Source organism: Copadichromis virginalis, linkage group LG5 (assembly GCF_057382275.1).
Source record: "Copadichromis virginalis isolate Kocher_CV1m ecotype Utaka linkage group LG5, C_Virginalis_male_GT1.1, whole genome shotgun sequence".
NCBI lineage: Eukaryota > Metazoa > Chordata > Actinopteri > Cichliformes > Cichlidae > Copadichromis > Copadichromis virginalis.
In genome coordinates, this window is record NC_140622.1 from 15,896,368 (window position 1) to 15,916,153 (window position 19,786).

General features: G+C 41.3%; 1 protein-coding gene across 1 annotated transcript in view; it reads right to left on the reverse strand.

Annotated features, from left to right (window-relative positions):
* Positions 1-410: 410 nt before the first annotated feature.
* plxna1b (plexin A1b) overlaps positions 411-19,786 on the reverse strand; it is a 182,495-nt gene continuing 163,119 nt past the window's right edge. The window contains exons 22-32 of the mRNA XM_085456200.1: positions 19,193-19,449; positions 16,564-16,630; positions 13,622-13,768; positions 13,076-13,235; positions 12,564-12,667; positions 12,268-12,364; positions 9,466-9,656; positions 7,183-7,352; positions 6,653-6,865; positions 6,416-6,566; positions 411-3,881 (exon numbers count right to left, since the gene is read on the reverse strand). Of these exons, the coding sequence (XP_085312326.1) occupies positions 3,786-3,881; positions 6,416-6,566; positions 6,653-6,865; positions 7,183-7,352; positions 9,466-9,656; positions 12,268-12,364; positions 12,564-12,667; positions 13,076-13,235; positions 13,622-13,768; positions 16,564-16,630; positions 19,193-19,449 (1,653 nt within the window). The 3' untranslated portion in view covers positions 411-3,785. The remainder of the gene's footprint in view (positions 3,882-6,415; positions 6,567-6,652; positions 6,866-7,182; positions 7,353-9,465; positions 9,657-12,267; positions 12,365-12,563; positions 12,668-13,075; positions 13,236-13,621; positions 13,769-16,563; positions 16,631-19,192; positions 19,450-19,786) is intronic.

Genomic DNA, 19,786 nt, shown 5'->3' on the forward strand with positions numbered 1-19,786 from the left:
ATACTTACTGCATTTGAATCATTATAACCATATGTAACCACCTGCATATGTGTTTGGGGAAAAAAGGCTTTGATTTTGCTACCCCATTTGATTTCTTTGCCACCCTAAGAAAATTTCTCTAGATCTGCCCCTGGGTGTGACTAGGGCCTTGTGGTCAGAGTAAAGCAGGCAGCTAAACTTTCCTGGCAAAAGACTGTTTAAAGTTGTGAGGGTGACTCAATCGTCCATCGAGGGGGGCAGCATAAATGTAAACATTTGAGTAGCGGATTTTGGGGATCTCAAATTATGTGTACAGCAGACGGTCAAGTGATTAATGCAAGACATGTATCAACAAAGCTGCTCAACAACAACATTTTCATCTCTAAACACGGCTGATGACAAAATAAAAAAAATAAAATCCAAGCCACAAATTATTTAGCAAAAAATGTTTAATCTCTCCTTGATGCGTGTTTATTTACAAGTAGTAAATCTGCAAAATAGGAAATAACAGAATATTTACACAATGAATGTTAACCTGCAAACTTGTGACAGTCGCTTCAAGTCTGAAACTCTAAAAATGTATCAGTTATTGTAGTATTAAAATTCTTTAGCCACTATACTTGAAATTCCTTTGCTTTGCGTTTCCGTGGGTTCTATGCAACTTCCATTTTGAAGGAGGAAAAAAAAAAGAAATAATGAATTTCCAAGAATCAGAAGCGAGCAGGAAAAAAACACAGAATGATGCCAGGACTTCATTTGATTCAGCAATGGTTTGAAAAGGCAAAAATGTGATGAAGCTGAGAATTAAACATGACTTTGAGCTGAGTCTACTCACTCTGAAGGTTGACAACAGCAGCAAACCCAGCAATTCAATCTACAGCCTACACTCTTAGGCCACCGAGTAACAATAAACACAAGTCAGCTGTTGTAGTAAACAGTGAAAAATGAATAGTAGAGAAGGGCAGCTGGAAAAAAAATACATGTGGACTTGAGAAGAAGGTCAATTTAAAAGGCAAGTAGCCATGCAAATGATAAACAAGCACGACTCCCCCAGCAGTCGTTTAATCAACAGAGCTACGAGTGGAATAGGACACAAATGGAGCATGAACCTGAGAATGGATTGAGAATGTGTAAGTGTCTTTGAAAAGCCTGACAGATCATCAGCTGGACACCACAGCCTCAGTTGTGATGAGGGAGTGAGTGAATTTGTCCCTACTGCACTCATACAGACCATCCAGAGGACTGCTGTTAACAGCACCACTGAGTCTCAGCAGTCATTCATTTCCACGTGATCTATACAGAAAGAGCACCAAAATGTATGAATGCAGTAAAAAGTCAGAAGGGGGAAAAAAAACAAAAAAACAAATCCAAAATATGATTACTTTTTTTGTTTTTCATAATAGACTAAGAACATTTTAGTGAAGGATTTCATTTCTATTAGAAATAATGTAACATGTGTAACCAACATGATGACATGAAAAGGAGAAATTTCTATCCAAGCATGGCCAGAGTGGTCCCTTTAAGACTGGCAGGTACATAGTGAGCTATCAAGTCCCAGCGAGTACTGGGATGAAGCTCGTAAGCATACAGCTGTAGAAGTCATGTTGCATCTCAGACATGTACAGTAAACAAAAGAGGATTGGACAGCATTTATGATCAGCATAAAATGACAGCCCTAATGTTCGATAGAAAAACAAGGTACAAGAGTTAAAGCAGCAAGTCACATTTCCATCACGACAACACAGATGCTCATCTGATTCAACAATTTCATTTTGATCCTAGAGATCAGGAAAATAAACCTTGAGTTCGGTCAAGTACTTCAACTTCAGGCAAACTGAAGAGACTTTTGTCTTCTGCGTACCATAAAATGTACAATTTACAGATAACAAATGAAAGTAAAAACAAAACCAAAAAAAACAACCTGATTACAAAAAAAATGGCAAACAGCTTTTGTTCATCATGAAAAAGTATACAATTTACAAATGAAGCAACAACAACAACAACAACAAAACAAAAACAATATACAGACCAGTTTGGTTTTCGGCAAGCAGAAATAAACCCCTCTTATTTCTCACCATAAAGTCAAAAACCGTGACTTCAAAAAAAAACCAGAAACAAAGAAATCCTCTTATGAGAGCAGTAATATAAAAAGCTTAAGCCACACATGGCAGTAGGCTAGTTTTGAAACAAGAGCTGCAGGCAAAGATGAGGATTACTCAGCCTCGTGTAGCTAATGAACCAAAGTGTCTCACCTCTGTACACTTCTATACCCTCCTCGTGGACAGAAAGCTTAAACCCATGTCTCAAACATATATGTTCTCGAGGTGGAGAAATAACACTAAGTCTTTTCTTTGCACCTCTGTTGTGAGAACAGAAAAAAGGGGGGAAAGTGGCTTGAGGCTGGAAATGGCTTTTCTGACTTTGTTTCTCCACAGTGAAGTTCTACTTGACCTCACTGTGGTTGCTGAATGAACAGAGTCTGTAAATAATAAAGACTTTGCTCCTGCAGAACCGTCAGAAAATGACCCTTTCAGGGATGGCTAACACAAAAGCATGACCTCTGGAAAGTTAGACAGGGTGGTATCAGCGCAAAGAGGAATATTTAAGGTAGTGCAATGTAGCTACTTCATTGTTCCGTCACTAAACTACGAGCCACTAAAACTGTCACCTCTTGACCTTTGAATTAAAGAAACAGACACCAACGTGGCCATGATAAAGCAACCATCCTGTAGGTATATATTTGGCTTTGTGAAACCAACAGATTGCACTGATTGAATAAGAAACAACAGCAACTTCATGTTATCACCGTGACACCATGAACTCTACCTGGAAGATGTGGAGATGGGCGACTTTGTGTTTTTTCTTTGTCACTTTCAACAAGGATCCTATGATGGGTTGTTATTCAAAAACTTCTTTTCAGTCACTAGGCATGTTCATATTTAAAATCATATGGTAGCACATTCCATCTAACAAAATGTCTTTGCACTAAACAACATTCAAAGAAAACATGGCACAGTACGACTTTTTTGTTTCTTTTTTCGTTGTTTTTTTTGTCCACATCAAATCGTGTTTTGTCTTATTTTTATTGTATTTGTTGGTTTGAAAAGAAAAAAAAAAAGAAAAAAGTTTACTCCCTAATCTTTCTTTAAAAACGTAGCTGTATTTATATATAATATCTATATAGTCTTGCTTTGTAACGTTTCTGTAAATTGTGCAAATTCAGCAGTAATACAAGTGGCGAGAGATCAGAGAGTGGGCAGTTGATTACATTTATACAAAAAAGAAAAAAAATTCTAACTGTGACATCTGGAGTCACATGACCTAGAGAGATCCTCTCTCCATTGGCTCATCACAGATTGGTCCGTTCCGCTAATGATACCGTATATGGAGTTCTTTCCAGGCTTCCGTTGTTTCTTTCCTGACCATCGCGTCATCACAACAAAACTCCTGAAATCAAAATCAAGCAAACCACAAACACCGACATCCACAATAATCAAATGCTGTCGAGTTGACATGTTCTCCATGTATGTATGTGTGAAAAAACGTCCCGTGTCCTAGCCTCTCACACAGACACACTGTATGGAGCTGCAGACAAACACACACACATACACATGTAAGCGTACACAGGCCCCGCCCATCTCTGCCGAATCCCCCCATTTTGCAGTATACTGCCTCGGTCCTTTTGCAGTTTCGTCTGTCGTATTGTTTGGGGGTTGGAGTTTTGTTTGTTGTCTGGGTGAGAGGAACGTGGGAGAGAGACAGATGGAGAGGAGGAGTGAGGAGGAGCAGGAGGTGCTCGATGGTCCTCAGCTGGTCAGCGCCATTGTGTCGATGACCTGCTCCAGCTTGCTCCTCAGTCTCTGTCTCCTTGCCTGCTCGTCTCGCTCCAAAGCTGACAAGATCTGGGGGGAAAAGGGGTTAGAGGTCAGCAAATGCTGCAAAAAAACTTACAGCTCCTGCTTTCAAAGCACAAAGATGTTATTCCTACATAAGGATGAATAAGGACTCCCACATGGTCATAAAGCATGCAAAAGTTGGTTTAATTTATTCAGTTAGCCCGACTAAATCGCCTCTTAAATGTCTTTTTTTTTTTTTTCGCCTGTCCCATTTGGTTCTTTAGCCATCAGAATTGTCTGAAGACCAACAAGGATACCCAATGGATTTACTTTTCCAAATGGATCATCGTGGCATTGCCGTATTGGTCCATTTGATCGACCTTTGTTTTTATTATTTATTTTATTTTATTTTCAGTTGTTACAGACGGGACAGACATGAGTGAGGGACAGGAAAGGGAGAAAGAAAGAGGAAGGAAAAGAAAAACAGAAGGGGAGAGGGACAGTGAGAAAGGGGGGGGGGGGGGGGGGGGAATCTCCTGGATCACCTGTTGAGAGAAAAAGAATAGAAAACAAGCAAAAAAACCAAAAAACAAAGCAACATACTAAACACAACACCATCGCATTAATCTAGCTAAGTGTAAACAGCAATAAATACTAAATATTCAATGTTGTTGTGCAGCACGCAGGACAGACAGCGCACAATGTGCTTTGAAGTAGCAGCCAAGAAAGGTGTAATTTAAGTCTACGAGCAGTGAACACCCGTGTGCACACCTGTGTGGATCAGCGCGCTTGTATTCAAATGGTTTCCACATGTAATGGTCTGCAAGAGGATTTAAAGAGCCATAGCCCCGTCCCCCAATCGCCTCTTAAATGTCAATAAGACTGAACAGGGCTCTAGACTAACTTTTTGACATGGGCGCACCGGTACGCCTAACTTTAAAAATTTAGGCGTACCGGCACAAAAGTTAGGCGCACTCAAATTTTTCAACCGCATCGCTTAACACCGCAGTTTTACATGTGCACTTTCTTTGGGGGGGAAGTCCATACAGACAATATTAATTTCTAAATTATTAACTAACAAACTTGTGCTTAAAGTGCTTTGTCAATATTGTAGAAAATGTTAAAAACTTAATCATCATCTTGGCCTCCTCTGACAACCTGTTTGCTGCTGTCTGCTGCTGAAAGGCCGTGGGGAGAGGGGACACTTGGGCAGTGCATTTACTGCAGCATATAATGTGTTTTCTGGATACACTGTGCTTTTTCAGCATTCAAATATTGATGGCACCGTGTCAGAGCACTGGCTATGAATTTCAGACAGATCAGGCCTTAACTTAACAAAAAAGTTATCAATAGTTCTTTTCATCTTTTCTTATTACCCACAGCTACAGTACATCCACTTCTCTCAGGCCTAGGCTGCTCACTAGGGCTGAGTATCATCATTGATTTCTATAATCCATTCAATTCCGGTTCTCAAAGTCCTGATTTGATTCAATTTAGCCTCAGACAGTCAGAAATATTATAATTCTGATCATTTATCAGTACTGATACACATGAGACTTCATCAGAATTGTGAAAATCACAGCAGATGCCTTTGTGTGAAAGTAACTGAGAATAAAACACAGGAAAACATGAAGGAGATTTTCCTGGTCTGGCTTTTTATAGCAGATAACCTTAAAAATATTCTGCAATTTTGCATAATTTTAAGAAATTTAAATTTCTTCAGTATTGAACAGCAGAAATTAGGCTTTCTTGTCCGAGGTCATTTAAGTGAAAAAAGAAAAAGCGCTGTAAACAACGCTAGACTGGTGGGTAATAAGCGAATGAATAATGCAGAAAACAGATTTGAGACGGGAAACTGTTCCTGAAGTACAGAGAGAGAGAGAGCTGTGCAGGAAGTGTGATTTTTATCGTGGTGGAAGCAAAACAGCAAAAGTCAGAGGGAATTCATGACGACATTGATCAAATGTGAAGCGCAGTTTGCTGCTTCTTTTGCTGCAGGCTCGGTGAATTTTGGTTGGAGAGAGGCAAAACCTGCAGCTCAGAATCAGCGCAAAAAGACATAAACACAGCGCGGACCCGAAGAATCGCTAAGCTCCGACAGCGTGTCCGTGTTCAGGCCGTCGGGTGAGAAAGCCGAGAAAGACGAAGCTGATTCTGATGTGTTGGGTCCGCTCCGTGTTTAGGTCTTTGTGTGGAATCCGTTAATGAATTGATATCGCTTTATTCAAGCTACTCACCTCTCTCTTCCACCTGCACTTTCAACTGGACCACGGCCAATCAGAGAGGTCCCGCCCCTGACTATCTCTGATTGGTTTAGTCCACGATAGGGGCATAATGTGTGTCTGTTGTTGACCACACGGAGAGTTACAAAGATTTTTTTTTGTTACCGGAACAGTTGGTCGCACCTGTGCGACCAAATATTTATTTTTAGTCGCACCACTGAAAAATTTGGTCGCATTTGCGACCAAATTGGTCGCACTCTAGAGCCCTGCTGAAGGTAAGTCTTTGTATACAGACAAAAGTAACAGCTTGTATTTAGTATGTAACATTAGTACAGCTTTGTTTCCTTCTCTTAGGTAGTACTAAGACTTAAATCTCACCTCGTCCTTGTACTTGATGATGTAGGAGTAAATCTCATGTAGGGCTGACATGCTGTTGAACTGGTTAGCATGCAGGCGTGACTGCTCTGCGAGGTAGGCACTCATGTCCTGATCGCTGATAGCCGGCATCCTGGAAATGTCAGAGTAGTACCTGGACGAAAACAGTTGAATATTTGTATGAAATATAACAAAACACACAAATGTAACATTCACGTCTAATCCACCATGCTTACATACCTTTCTACCCAGTTTTTATAGTTGGGGATGTCTTTAGCATAAAGCAGCTTGTTTGATGGTGAGTCCTTCCCTAGTTTATGCTCTGAGGTTGAACATGAATCCATGAAGGTCTGAGCCACCACAGACAAGCAGGCATCTGTAATACTGTTCTTGTGGATGTCAAATACAAACTGTGGGTTCTTGATCACGTTCACCCAGAACCTCAGTGGAAGACTGGAAGCAGTAAGAAAAAAGGATGAGCTGCAGAGCTACAAGGACTGGTCTATTAATGTGCAGAGATACCACACCAGTGCATTAAGCTGCATACACACTGAACAAGCAGTCTCGAGTGATTAGATACTAGAACTGGCAGGGAAAAATACAAGCGTGGTGCATTCTGTTGCACTAACAATGTAAAAGTGTTCCATATTTGTTGGCTTACTGTCCAATATTGTTCCTACTGAGCAACACCAATGCCAACAAAACACAAACCAGCAATCAAATATTGCCAGTCATGCCCTTTCACAGCTTGCACACGCGCGCAAACTCACCAGTTGCTCTTCCAAGTGTGCCGTACATCAGGGTCTGATATGGAGTGTTTGTCTGCCTGCTCGTCCAGGAAGTCAAACATGTACTTGATGGCGAGAGGCAGAGCGCTGCCTCGGTGCGCTGTGCTGAAGATGGTCTCAAACAGGTCATCCACAAATTTCTGGAGCGTACCCTGAGCACAGGAATCAATACTGGATTAGGAGTTTTACTACACTAGTTGACATTTTCCTGCTCTTTGGGGCTTTCACGCAAACAGCAGCATGCAAAAAGTGGTGAAACAAATTTTAGAAATGTGGAAAACTATGTGCCAGTTTGTTTGTGTACATAAGATTTTGTCTCCAAAGATGGACATATAGAGATAAGTGTTTTGTCCCCGTTACACTTAATGTTTCAACAGTCCAGTTACACAACTGCCTTTGCTTGCACATTCTTCTTTGCTGTCGTGGCTGCAGGCGATGGCTGTCAGTAGCAGGTACTTGGGATGACTCTGCTTTGCTGTCAGTACTTCAACTTTGGGAGAATTTTTGATGATGTTGAGCACTTAGTGTTCTTTACAGTATTTAGGATAGGGCCCAATGAGAGTTCAGCCTAAGGCTGTTCTGCAGTGTTTTACCACATCGCACAACTCTGGAGAATTCAGAATCCTAACAAAGTTCTCTGAAGTTGAAATGATTTGAAATTTCCCACAAGTTGTCACACGTTTGTCCCCGTTTTCAAGCATCCAGGCCACGTTTTACAAAACCTTTTTTGAAGCAGCCACAAGATGAATTTGCAGTTTTGTATTCGTTCACACATTAACAAATCAGCTTCCTAAACACACACACACACAGGTGTGGGGGCTGTAATAAATAAGAACAAACTGCAATGCTTTAGGTGCCCCCCACCCCATTTGTCCTCCTCTGGCTTGTATGTTAATCACTTCCCAGTTGAGGCAGCATTGATGCAGCTAACCTTGCAGTTTCATAGCTGGGAGCTCATGGGAGCTCTGCAAATGAGAGCAAGAACCTGACATGGTTTTAGCATATGGACAAATGACATTTTATAATTAATGCAAAGAGGTATGTTTATATTCAGTGGTATATGAGCAGAAACCAACAGAAGGCCACGTGTTTTTATGTGTGTGTTTAAGATGTGCCAGAATTCACACATTAAAGTCGTCCATTTCTCACATTTAACAAGTTTAATAAAAAAATGCTAATTTGGCTTTTCATACATCTAATAAAACCCTTTTTTATATACCCCCTCGTTTCTCTGGCCCGAACAGCAAATGCTGACACTTAACTAGACTAAAACATTTGTGTTGAAGGCAACATTTTATCATATTATATTGTCAAGTTAATCATTGGAATCCATTATTCAGAGAACAGAACCGCTCTTACTCTTGAGGAAATGTGAAACCAAATGGGTGCATTTTGAATAAGAGCTTTTCTCTTAATGACTTTAGTTGGTTTTTTTTCCCTTGTGCTTAAGTGCAGTTTGTAACAATTAATGCAAAAATTAAACAAAGGTGTTTCTTGAAGGTAATTAGCACTGCTAAATTAATCCTTAAATAACATTATTTTATCATCACTTATTTTAGTGGAAGTATGAATTTGGGCAAAAGCTTTTACTTTATAGGAAACGTGTGCTTTAGACTGTACATAAATATATATGGCTGCAAGGCCTTCACAGCCATTTCTTAGCTGTTCTTTTATAGCTCTGAAAAGCTGTTGTTGCTTTAGCAGCTTCAGCAGTTAAAGAAAATAAAATAGTTTCTGTTTCACAACCTAATCTAACAGACATGGAGGCTCAGTCACACACTGCTCCGTAGTGGTTAACAACTAACTCGGGGAAGAAATACAAATTACCTGCCGTTTGTTTTTGCACAGTATCAACAAACACTTGACCTAACTCCAGCCTTTAAACCAACCTCTCTGATCATCATCTGAGGACACATGCTGCATAAAAACCTAAACAGTTTCCACAGTGTGGTCTGGAGGACATGGAGGAATTAGGTGAATAATGATCGTGGGGTACTGGCCTGGGCCTAAAAGCCCCGAGGCCACCAACAGAGGGCCCAGTAACACCAACCAAACAACTCAATAGTCAAAGGTCAACCTCCTAATTAAGACTCTGCATATGTGTGTCTTTGTGGAAAAGGTTACGAAAAATGTTAATGAGCTTAGAGACCACCACCAAACAAAGGTCAACAGGGGCTGCTGGTGGAAATGGGCTACATGACAGGGATGTGGTGGAGTCGGGAGGCTGGGTCTGCGCGTGTGAGAGAATACGCAGCCTCTTTTTACCTTTGTGGCCAACAGTCTGGTCAGGTAGATCTCAGACACCATCTTGCTCCCTCTGTCTCCCTCCCTCTGGTCTGAGTGGTCGTGGTTCTTCACCAGATGCCATAGCTTGGTGCCGCTCTCGAGGTCAGGGGTGATCATGGGTGTTCGGGAGCGCAAGCTGTCTGGACTACTGGCTGTCCTGAGCATGCTCTCTGCACAGAGATAAAGGAGGACGTGTTGGAGAAATAAGTCAAAGAGCCAAAAACCTTCATGCTGCTCTGTGTGTTAAATGCTATAAATTATGACTCATGCCGTCTTAATCACCATTTCAAGGAGAAACATTTATATAAGAAGAAAAAACAATGAGACAAATGAAATATCTGGCATAGCTGAAGACGGCAAAATCTGACTGAAGTTAAAAGCACTATTGAAATGTGACAGCTTTTTCTACTTACATGTCACTCTTTCACTGCAAAATAAATTCATCTATCACTCTCTCACCTGCCCCCTCTCTCCTTTTGTCGGACATTGATGTCATATCTGTGACACAGAGTATTACGCTTCCACTTTGAATGCTTGTCAGCTGCGTGACAAAGCAGCAAAGGACTGAGGGGTTTGAAATTGTCAGGACAGAATGTGAACCAGGTAAGCTCGGAGCAAATATGATGGGGGTGTTAGTGAGTATTATGTGTATGCCACAGTGGCAGGGCTCTGGAGTAGAGTTACTCTGTACAGTTATAGAGGTAGAAGAGAGGGGGGGACGGGGGAAAAACGTCGTGAGGAACTGAGATCTACTTCACAACATTAAACCAGTTATTACAAATATGGCATTTTGACAGCTCTGACATTTTGTTAGCTTAAAAATGTATCTAAAATATGCTGTTCTCCATGTGACTCTTTGATTTCACATATGTAAGAAACTTTCAAGATTTCTGATTCCTTTGCAACAACTTCAGTGCACCACTGCTATACTGTGTTTAGCTACGCTGTTGTTTTCCATGTATGCCCCCAAGAAGGCCAAGCATTTGTTTGAACAGATGTTCGAGGTTAAGGGATCATTAAACAGTCTTCTGCACAATCATGTATACAAGGGAAGCTTCAGGTAGCTGTCTGTGACAGCTACCCCCCCAAGGCAACTTTACTTAGACGAAGGAAGGCAAACACAAGAACAAGTAGTTTAAGTGAGCTAATATAACCAGATGAAAAACAGCTCTATTTTCCTGATCTGCCTCTTTAGGCTGAATGAAGGACATCAGTTTTATGTCTGTTAGACTTTCATGTGAACTAATATTACACTTGTAATAATTTATCACATAAGATATGAAGAACATCAGTGGACAGAACTGTGGCGTAAGTGAGTAATAGGGCTGCCACAAACGATTATTTTGATAGTCGACTAGTCACCGATTATTTTTGCGATTAGTCGACTAATCAGATCATCATCCATTAGACGTAAAACTACAGCTTATTGCACCAGCAGCATCTGCTCTTATATAACTATCATTAGCTTACAGCTTTAAGTGTTTAAGGTATGTGCTCACTAAAAGTAAAGACAAGATGATAGTTTGTTAAATTTTTATGAAATTTGCAGATTGTTTCGGTGAAGTTTAATAAACTCCTTGCTATCTAAACTATAACAGGACACTGGAGTACATTCTGGAGCATCTCACACTTCTGATAATCAGCTGTCTGCTTGACGTTTATTCAGCTGTGCAAAAACTATAACTTTAATCTCAGACAAACTGATTTACTCAGGAACAAATAAAATACTAAAAAAAAAAAAGCCAAACAATAACATTTTAAGTTATCTAAGTGACTCATATATATTTAACCTGAGTAGCGAAAGACGGCGGTGGGTTTGAAAACGATTTGCGGGGAGTCCGGTGTTCTCACGGCGCTAGTGAGCCTAGCCCCCGGCTCGCTAACGAGCTAGTGGGTAACAGATGTCTCCGAAAACGTCGGAGCGCTTTTGAAAATGTGGTGTCCTGATAAACTGAGCAGATATTTGAGGTTTATACAGCTACATTCTCGGCTGAAAATATGTTAAACGTTTATTTTGTGACCCAGAAAGAATAATAAGAGTAACATTAAAACTAACTAGCTGCCGCCATTGTTGGAAACTGCGCTGGGCCGCGCTATGAATTCTGGGACACAGCTGCTTCTTCTTCTTCTTCTTCGGGGTTTAACGGTAGCTGACATCCTTGTACATGCAATGCTGCCATCTTCTGTTTCAGTCCGTTATTACACTCTTAAATCCTGCCACTTATTCCTGCGTCTTTTGTGATCTTACAAAGTTTCAAACGACGCGTCGACTATTAAATCAGTCGTCGACGATTTTGATAGTCGACGTAATCGTGACTAGTCGACAAATCGTGGCAGCCCTAGTGAGTAATAATAAAACTACTATCCACTCCTCTACAGCAGAGAGGAGAACTGACACGAAACTCTTTCAAAGGTTTGGAACTCACTTAAAACACTGTGTGGAGAAATGTACTATATTACTGATAAGGGCACAAATACTTGATTAGCAATATCATATTTAATGGCTTCCAGGGGCCAAAGTATGTAAATTGAAACCAGTATTTGTGGAACAGTTTGAACCAAGTCCCAGGTCATGTAAACAGGTGTGAAAAGCACTGAGCTAATTTGCTAATGTAGATGAGACAGATGCCAAATTAACATGTGAAAGGTTCTGAATGATGTTTTTAAAGGTTCTTTCTATGAACAACATCCCAAGTTTTGCAAATAAATAAATAAATAAAATTAACAAGTCAGAATTTTTATAATTCCACACATACAATACACACACACCTTCTTTCGTACCGTATCTGCTGAGGGATTTGGTGAATGTGGAGGAGTTGGAGATGTTGTAGGCCGAGTTCTGTTTGGGTACCAGGGCAATCACTGAGCCATCTGTCACCTGAAGCAGACATTCAACCAGCAGCAAGATTATTGTCCAGCCAAAGAAACTTTCACAGTGCTCACATGGAATTTATTTCTGGATTTTTCATTTTGATAAGTAACCTAAGAATCCATAAATACGCCATCAATAAGAAGCACAGAGGTTTTTCTCCAGCATAGCTTCAAGGGATTCTGTGCTGTATTAAGAAGCTGGTTACCTGGTAGTGAGCTAGGGTGTTGAGTCTCTTCCAGTCATTGTCGATCTTAGTGGTGACATCTTCATCCTGAAGGATGATACGAGCCATCCTGCCCTGCCGCCATTCTGTCAGACACACACAAGAGTGCTAAGTAAGGTTGTAATGTCTAATAGAAAGGGAATAAGAATCTTTCAAGACAGACAGCATAGACAGAGTCAGTGCCCCTTTTAGGCACACCAATCAATTCTCATCATAAACTTAAACTTCCAAACAGCAAATCAGGTTTCTACGACTTAATCTACTGTAATTAGATCGAATTCAGAGTGAGTGTAGTGCAGTTTTACGGACTTTTAAACACATTACTAGATGTTTTTTAGGATCAGAATTCCCACTCCTGTCAGAAGTGCCTCCCTTCTGTGTCAGAGAGCTCTTGAAGCAATTCCCTCTTTATCTCCCATAGCAGCGCAGCTGTGTGTTATGACTCTCCGTGTGATTTGATATTTGTATGTTGTTCATTTTTTCCAGCTCCTTACCAAGGTCCATATCTGAGGCCTTCGGTCTCTGGGAATAAGGCGTCCCTTTGTACACAGCATCCAGCAGCTTTTCCTTCACCTGTGTCACTGTGTCACAGTTCAGGCTCTTCACTGTCACCTCTGGAGCATTTTCATTCTCCGGGTTCACACAGTGCAGCGTCTACAAATGCAAAGGGCGGAAGGGAAAGAGCATTGTTACATTTAGACCAGAGGGTCAGCACAGACTGGAAGTAATAACTATTGATGTGTTAGAGCATGACCCTGTGGTTGTGTTTGACCTGCAAAGAAACACTTCATATGGCACCTCAGAATCAGTGTTAAAGAGCAGAAGGGGTGCACAGCTAGCTATTTATTCCTATCAATACAGGCATAATAATGATTTAGCAGGTTGGATCCTGTTTTGATAAAAGAATATTTTCCAAAATTACTGGACAAATATCAGCTCTGCATCATTGCGCTGTTTTAGTTGTAAGCATCCATCTGCTTTACAACCTTGTTCAGAAACAAATGCGCCTGTGTCCAGAAAGTATGTTTTTGAGTACTGACCAAAGTCTTGTAGTCAATTTGCTGTCTGATGAGTTTATCCTCGCTCAAAGAGTAGCGGGCTTCTCCTGTGATTGCATCTATTGGCCCCTTTTCCATTTGTTGCTTCATGGCACAGTACAGCATGAAGAGAGGTTCCCCGGCACATTCCTTCAAAAAGTGAGACACGCAGTTGTATTATGAAGTAGGAAGAGACAGGTATCAAGGAAAAGTGACAAAAGGTTATATGAAGAAAAGGAGAGAAAGACATACTGTACAAAGTGAAAACTGAACATTGAACTGTTCAAGAACTTTCCAAGCAAAAACACGGCAGCAAAAAGTGCATAGCTTTTCAGAGCAACTCTTCAATTATATTTCTAATCTTCTTTAAGACAACCACAGGCGAAGCAGTAAAGGACAAGGCCACGGCTTGTGTTGGCTAACAGCACGCTAAAAACAAAAACCCTTTTCTCCCCCCCCCGACACAACCTCCAGCCTCTCCCCTGTGTCTCTTCCTCAGTAAGAAAAAATAGCCTCTATTTGTGTGTGTGAGCAAGTGAGTGAGCAAGGAGGAGAGAATTTATAGTGTGAGTGAGTGGCAATTGATGGAGAAGTTAATAGAAGGTTAACGACTGAGGGGTGAAAAACGCTGGGAGAAGCACTTTGGTGTGTGAGACGTGTCAAATGGGCAACAAGCACTGGGATGTTGGGTTCCCTGTCTCTCTTTTCTTCACACTCGTTTCTGCTTCCCCTCTTTTCCATTCACTTGTTCAGCAGGCCTGCAAACTAAGCACTGCCTGTATGGCTTTGTATTTTCTCCTTACAGGTGTCATGTGCCGTCTTTCCTGACTTCTTGTTAATATTTTAACACTGCACAGTGTTGATTTTAACTAATTGAGATATATTTATATTTTATGACCTTCAAATTAGGTGCGCTGATGAAAAAGCATTAAATTATGATTTAATTACTTGCAGCTCAGGAGGTCAGAAAGACTGAGAATTACTGGTTTAGATAATCTATCTTAATCATTGCTTGTTTAGAATAACTTAAGTGTTGCAATGCTGTGCAAATCTGATCTCAGCAAGCAATTTGTCGAGTACATGTTTATCGCTGCAGACAAAACTGATGACGTAAATGCGAAATGAGGATATATATGTGTGTGTGTGTGTGTGTGTGTGTGTGTGTGTGTGTGTGTGTGTATTTAAAAGCGTTCATGGTGTGATAATGTTCACATTAGTGCTTTTTAACCAGTGATTCACATTTTCTGTCTGCAGCTTTGTGCCTTGAGGCAAAGCCGAATATTGCAAGTGCTGCCCTCCGAGCTTCATTGGACATGTTCATGCATCAACGCCAGTCAGTCATCTTGGTGAGCTGTCAGATGAACTCTGTGGGATAATCTAGCACTGCCTGCCTCCTATGGTGAAAACACAGCACACTGGCAGACGTCCTCTCTGTCTAGCAGCATACAAACCAGCTCTGCGCTGCGTCTCAGTCCTTCTGTCTCCTTCAAATGGTGCCAGTGAGGAAAAGCAGCACTGATGCTATACGTTTCTAAAAGCATTGTGTCGCGCAGACATTTTGCTGCGCTACAGTGTTTTTGACTTCAGTGTCCTGTTAAATTAATTATAATATATGCCATTTGTTCATTGAATTAATCTAAAGCAATCACATTTTATAATTCGTCTAAAATTCTCTCTAAAGCAGAATAAAGTGACCATGTGATCCCACACAAGCTTGTGCAACAGAGGACAAGTGAATGCTTAGAATAGGGTAATGGATAAAAGGATTTGTTTTCCTATCTCTTGTTCGTTTCGTAGGTTAAAGCTCTATCTCTTTGAACAGGTACTTGACCTTTACCCATCTCTATTTACACCTGGCTGAACTCTGAAATTGTTCCAGGCCTTTCTTTCATGTTACTCCCAAAAACATAGGAGAAAGAAAGGCATTAAACTGCAAAGGTTGGATGAAAGCGAGGCTTAATCTTGCTGCTAGCTACAGAAACTCTTTACTTCAGTACTCATCCCCCCACCCATATTTCCCTACACGCCCTTTAAACCCTCCAAAAACACCTCTGCCCTCTTTTTAACCATTTTCTTTCCACAATCTTCCGTGTTTTTGCTTCTTTTTTTTTTAATTGTTTCTCTGTTATTTTTGTCTCCACTAAAGTTCATAAACACAGCTGCTGAAAAAAATCCCTAACAGCTTTTCTGATAACCCACTCCCCTTTTACTGAACCACACTCTCGCCGTCCAGTCTCTAATTTGGAGCCAAGACACACATGCGTGCACAACCAGAACGGACACACTCGCATACACAGATGCTAACTGGGATCCCCGAGGGCTTGGCTGGTTTCTTGTCCACCAGAATGCCTGCCCTGGCGGGGGTTTAAGGCCCCGCTGCTAACTGATTAGTTGCAGCAATGTTTGAAAGCTGAGAATGTGTGTGTGGAAGCAAGAATTTATCACATTTTAAGCTATAGTGAGTCCCTGTGATATGAAATCAGAGAGAGGATTTCAAAAAGACAGACAGAAGAGAAATAAGAGAATGCAATTGTGTAAGATGTGTGGCTTCCTGTTTTGATAAGCCCCAACTGTCTGAAGAGCCATCCAGACACACAGCCATGCATACACGCACAGACACTTTCCTGGCTCTAAAAGAATCAAGCTTGGGACAAAGAAAGGACAGGTTAGTGCGACAGTCTACGGTGATCAAACCAACATGGCCAGCTGTGTCTGAACAGTGCTTCAGACTCTGCAGATCCCTCAACTGGTAGAAAGAAGAATTTACCACATGAAAGGCAGAGGTAAGGAATAGGAACCCTGCTGCCTCTGCCTTATCTAATGCTGCAGCTGTGAATGTGTGCGCTTGTTAGTGAGACATTTTTCAATTCTCAAACACCAGTGGTGATGCTGTTGCTTCTGCAATTGTGTGTATCTGTGTGTGTGCGCCTCTGGGACAGTTTTACCTTGAGGAACTTGTAAAGCAGGAAGGTGAACCAGTTGGTGAGCATCTTCTCAGCAACCGACTCCGTCCTGGGAGACCGATGAAAGAAAATGGGAGAGAGAAAAGAGAGGGTAATGGGTGAGGGTGAACTGGAAATAAAAGACAGTAGTATGTGCCACAAGTGGAGCGTAAAGTCTCTGTATGAGGAGGTTTTGGCATCTTGGACTGCCTGGTTATAATCTATGGTCAAAAAAACAAACATTTGAAACACGCTTGCATGTCAAAGACACTACATGACATTATCAGTCTTCATGCAGTTAATCTTCAGACAACCAAAGAAAAAGATAATGTAAGAAAGCAAATCCTTCAGTTTCTTACATTGCTCCATCCCCTCTTCACACTACCTCTAGGCAAACCCACTAATCTTCATAAAAAATACAGCAATTAGTATAACTCGCTAACTTCTCTCGTTAATCACAAAGCTGCCATGTAATGAGGGGAACCTCCGCACGTGCATGTGTCAAGCAAACACGTGAGCAACAAGTGCATGAAATGAAAACCGAGCAATTAAATGACTTATTGTGTCTAATTTGTTAAATACCTGAGAGGGACACCGGCACTCTAGGTATGTGGGTGGAAACAGGGGGGGGGGGCAAATAAAAATCTTTCTCTGTGTTACCGCCACACTTCCATGCTTTTCACATTAGAAACACTTGTTTTCTCTTATATTGACGTGGGGTACACCTGTGTTACTAGGTTATCTAACTGGGCCACGTTCCAATACTTATCGCAAATATTAGTCGTTCGGTCATTAGGACGGCACCATGGGTGAAATGTGAAGACAGCTACATTATGCTGAAAAATTTTCATGCCCAATAAATAGTAAGACAGAAAAGAGGAAACTCTGGAAACTAGGCCAATGTAGTAGTAAAAACCAATAAAGGCCTGTAGCACAAATGAGACACGTACTCCTACGCTTCCTCAAACCTTCCTGTTTGACTGTTGGATTTATTGAATGGATGCAGAGCATTTTTTCTTTTTCATGCCTGTCAGCAAAATAGAGAATGAATGATGAGGCAGCGGAGAACGCAGGTACAGAAAACATAACGAGTGAATAAACCGGGACAAACCCCGTTTCTGAGCACGTGACATCCACTGGTAACTTCTAATCTATGCCCCTGAACATCATTTTTGAACACGTCGTACGGGAATAAGCGATGACGCATTTGTGTTTTTGCCAGCTGCACACAGACAATGAATCTCAACGCACAGCATACAAAACAACTGCACCCAATGCAAAAGTATAATTTCATCAAAGGAGGTGGAGATCCCCATGGGAGAGGACTTTTACATCTATCTATTGACTAAAAAGACCTAAACAGGGTGAACCATGTGCAACAATTGCAGAGCTTATTAACACCGACTCCTGAGGCAAGTGTAGTTAACAGGGACAGCGTGTTGTGACCATACGCCCCAAGAGGGGATTGGAAAAGACTTCACACAGGCACGCTGGCTGAGAGTCATTTATTTGATTAGATTTTTAATTAAATATCTCTCCGAGGAGTAGGAGAAGAAAAAAAATGTAACTTTTTTTTATCATTTAATGTCTAATTCCAATTTATTTGGAGACAGGCCATTTCTCTAATTGTGTCTTTCCTTAAATATGTGTATCCTTTTCTGCTCGGCTGTCAGCAGTAGCTCATTTTCCTTCTCTTTTCTCCCTCTGCCTATCTGCTCTGTACTACCCTTCCCTGTTCTTTCTCCCTCTTTACCATCTCTCCTCTATATGTTTCACCCTTCATCAATTTCCTTGTAGCTCAAGTCTCCCTCCAGCCACTTGCCCTCTTTTTCTGTCAATCACTATTTCACTACCTTCTTTTACTTCAGCCACTTTTATCTTGCTACCTTTTCCCTTTTCACATCTCATTTTTGCCTTCCCCTGTTTCTTACTTTCCCCTTTCCCTACCAAATCCTTCTCTCTTTACTCTTCACACCAACTCTTGTAAATCCTCCTCTCCCTCTTTGCATCCCCTGCATCTCTTGTACTCCCCCCCCTCTTCATCTTTCTCTGTGTGTTTGTGAGAAATGAGAGAGCAGTATGTCTGACTGTGGCTCCAGTGGGACTGTATGTGTGCTCAGGGGTGTAATCCTCTCTGACAGGGACAGGGTTGAGAAATAGAGAGGAGGTAACGTCACACAGGCCTCTAAAAGCTGCAGTCACTGTCCCCTGCCTTCCTCCCTCATAACTTCAGCCGCAAACTGAAAAAATACATCACTCGATACTCTGACAAAGAATATATGTTCATGTTCTCCTCTTCCCTTTTTAATGCTACAACAGGTCTAATTACGTGGATTATTTGAATGTGCAGCAGCACTGACATGACGAAATGAAAAATTAACACTACTTTTTTCCCTTATTTTTTGTTGAATTTAATATAATTAGTCAGGGGTTTTTTGTTAGGGTGCTTCCTGTCAAGAACATCCCAACACAGCGAATATAAGAAAAAGGAAAAATACCTGAAAACACACACGCACAAATGCATTTCCTCAAACCCGAACCTGCAACTAACTGGTGCACGTGTGGCATGTTTTTTTCCCCAAAGCCAGGTTTTAGCCCTTTCCCTCCCCTTCTTATTTCCTGCTTTTTGTACCTCCTGAGTAAGAGCTTTGGGTGGTTCTTGCTTTCCAGGTTTTTGTCAATGAGGTCAGACAGGAGCTGTTTGAGGACACCGGTGGCATACTCCATCTCTCCTTGCAGTGCTGTCATGATGAGGGAGGCCACGTTGCCCCTGTCTCGCATAGAGAAGGACCTCTGTGCTTCCAATGTGCGAATGAAGGTCAACAGAAAGTGCTTTTTGGTGAGTAGCTGGCCAAACAACGTCAGGGCCTTCTCCACATTGGCGGGTACCTGAAGGAGAAGGGGACGGAGGTGATGAAGGGGAAGGAGAATTGGGAGAAGAAGGAGTGTTGAATAAAGAAAAAAAGAGGCAGTCAATTGTTGGACAAGGAGAAGATAAAGTGAATGGAGGTGATCATGGTAGGTTTAAGGAAGCATACAATTCACAGAGGAGAAGAAGACAACGAAGAAGGAAAGGGAAGGTAGAAGGTTGGTAGAAAAGAGTAAAGAAAGATCAAAGATAGCGATATTGGGGAAAATTAGATAAAGGGACTTGAAAAGATTGAAAATATGATGAACTGGTTGTGAGTTATAGCTGTGCAATGGATTCATGAGTATGTTTTAAAAC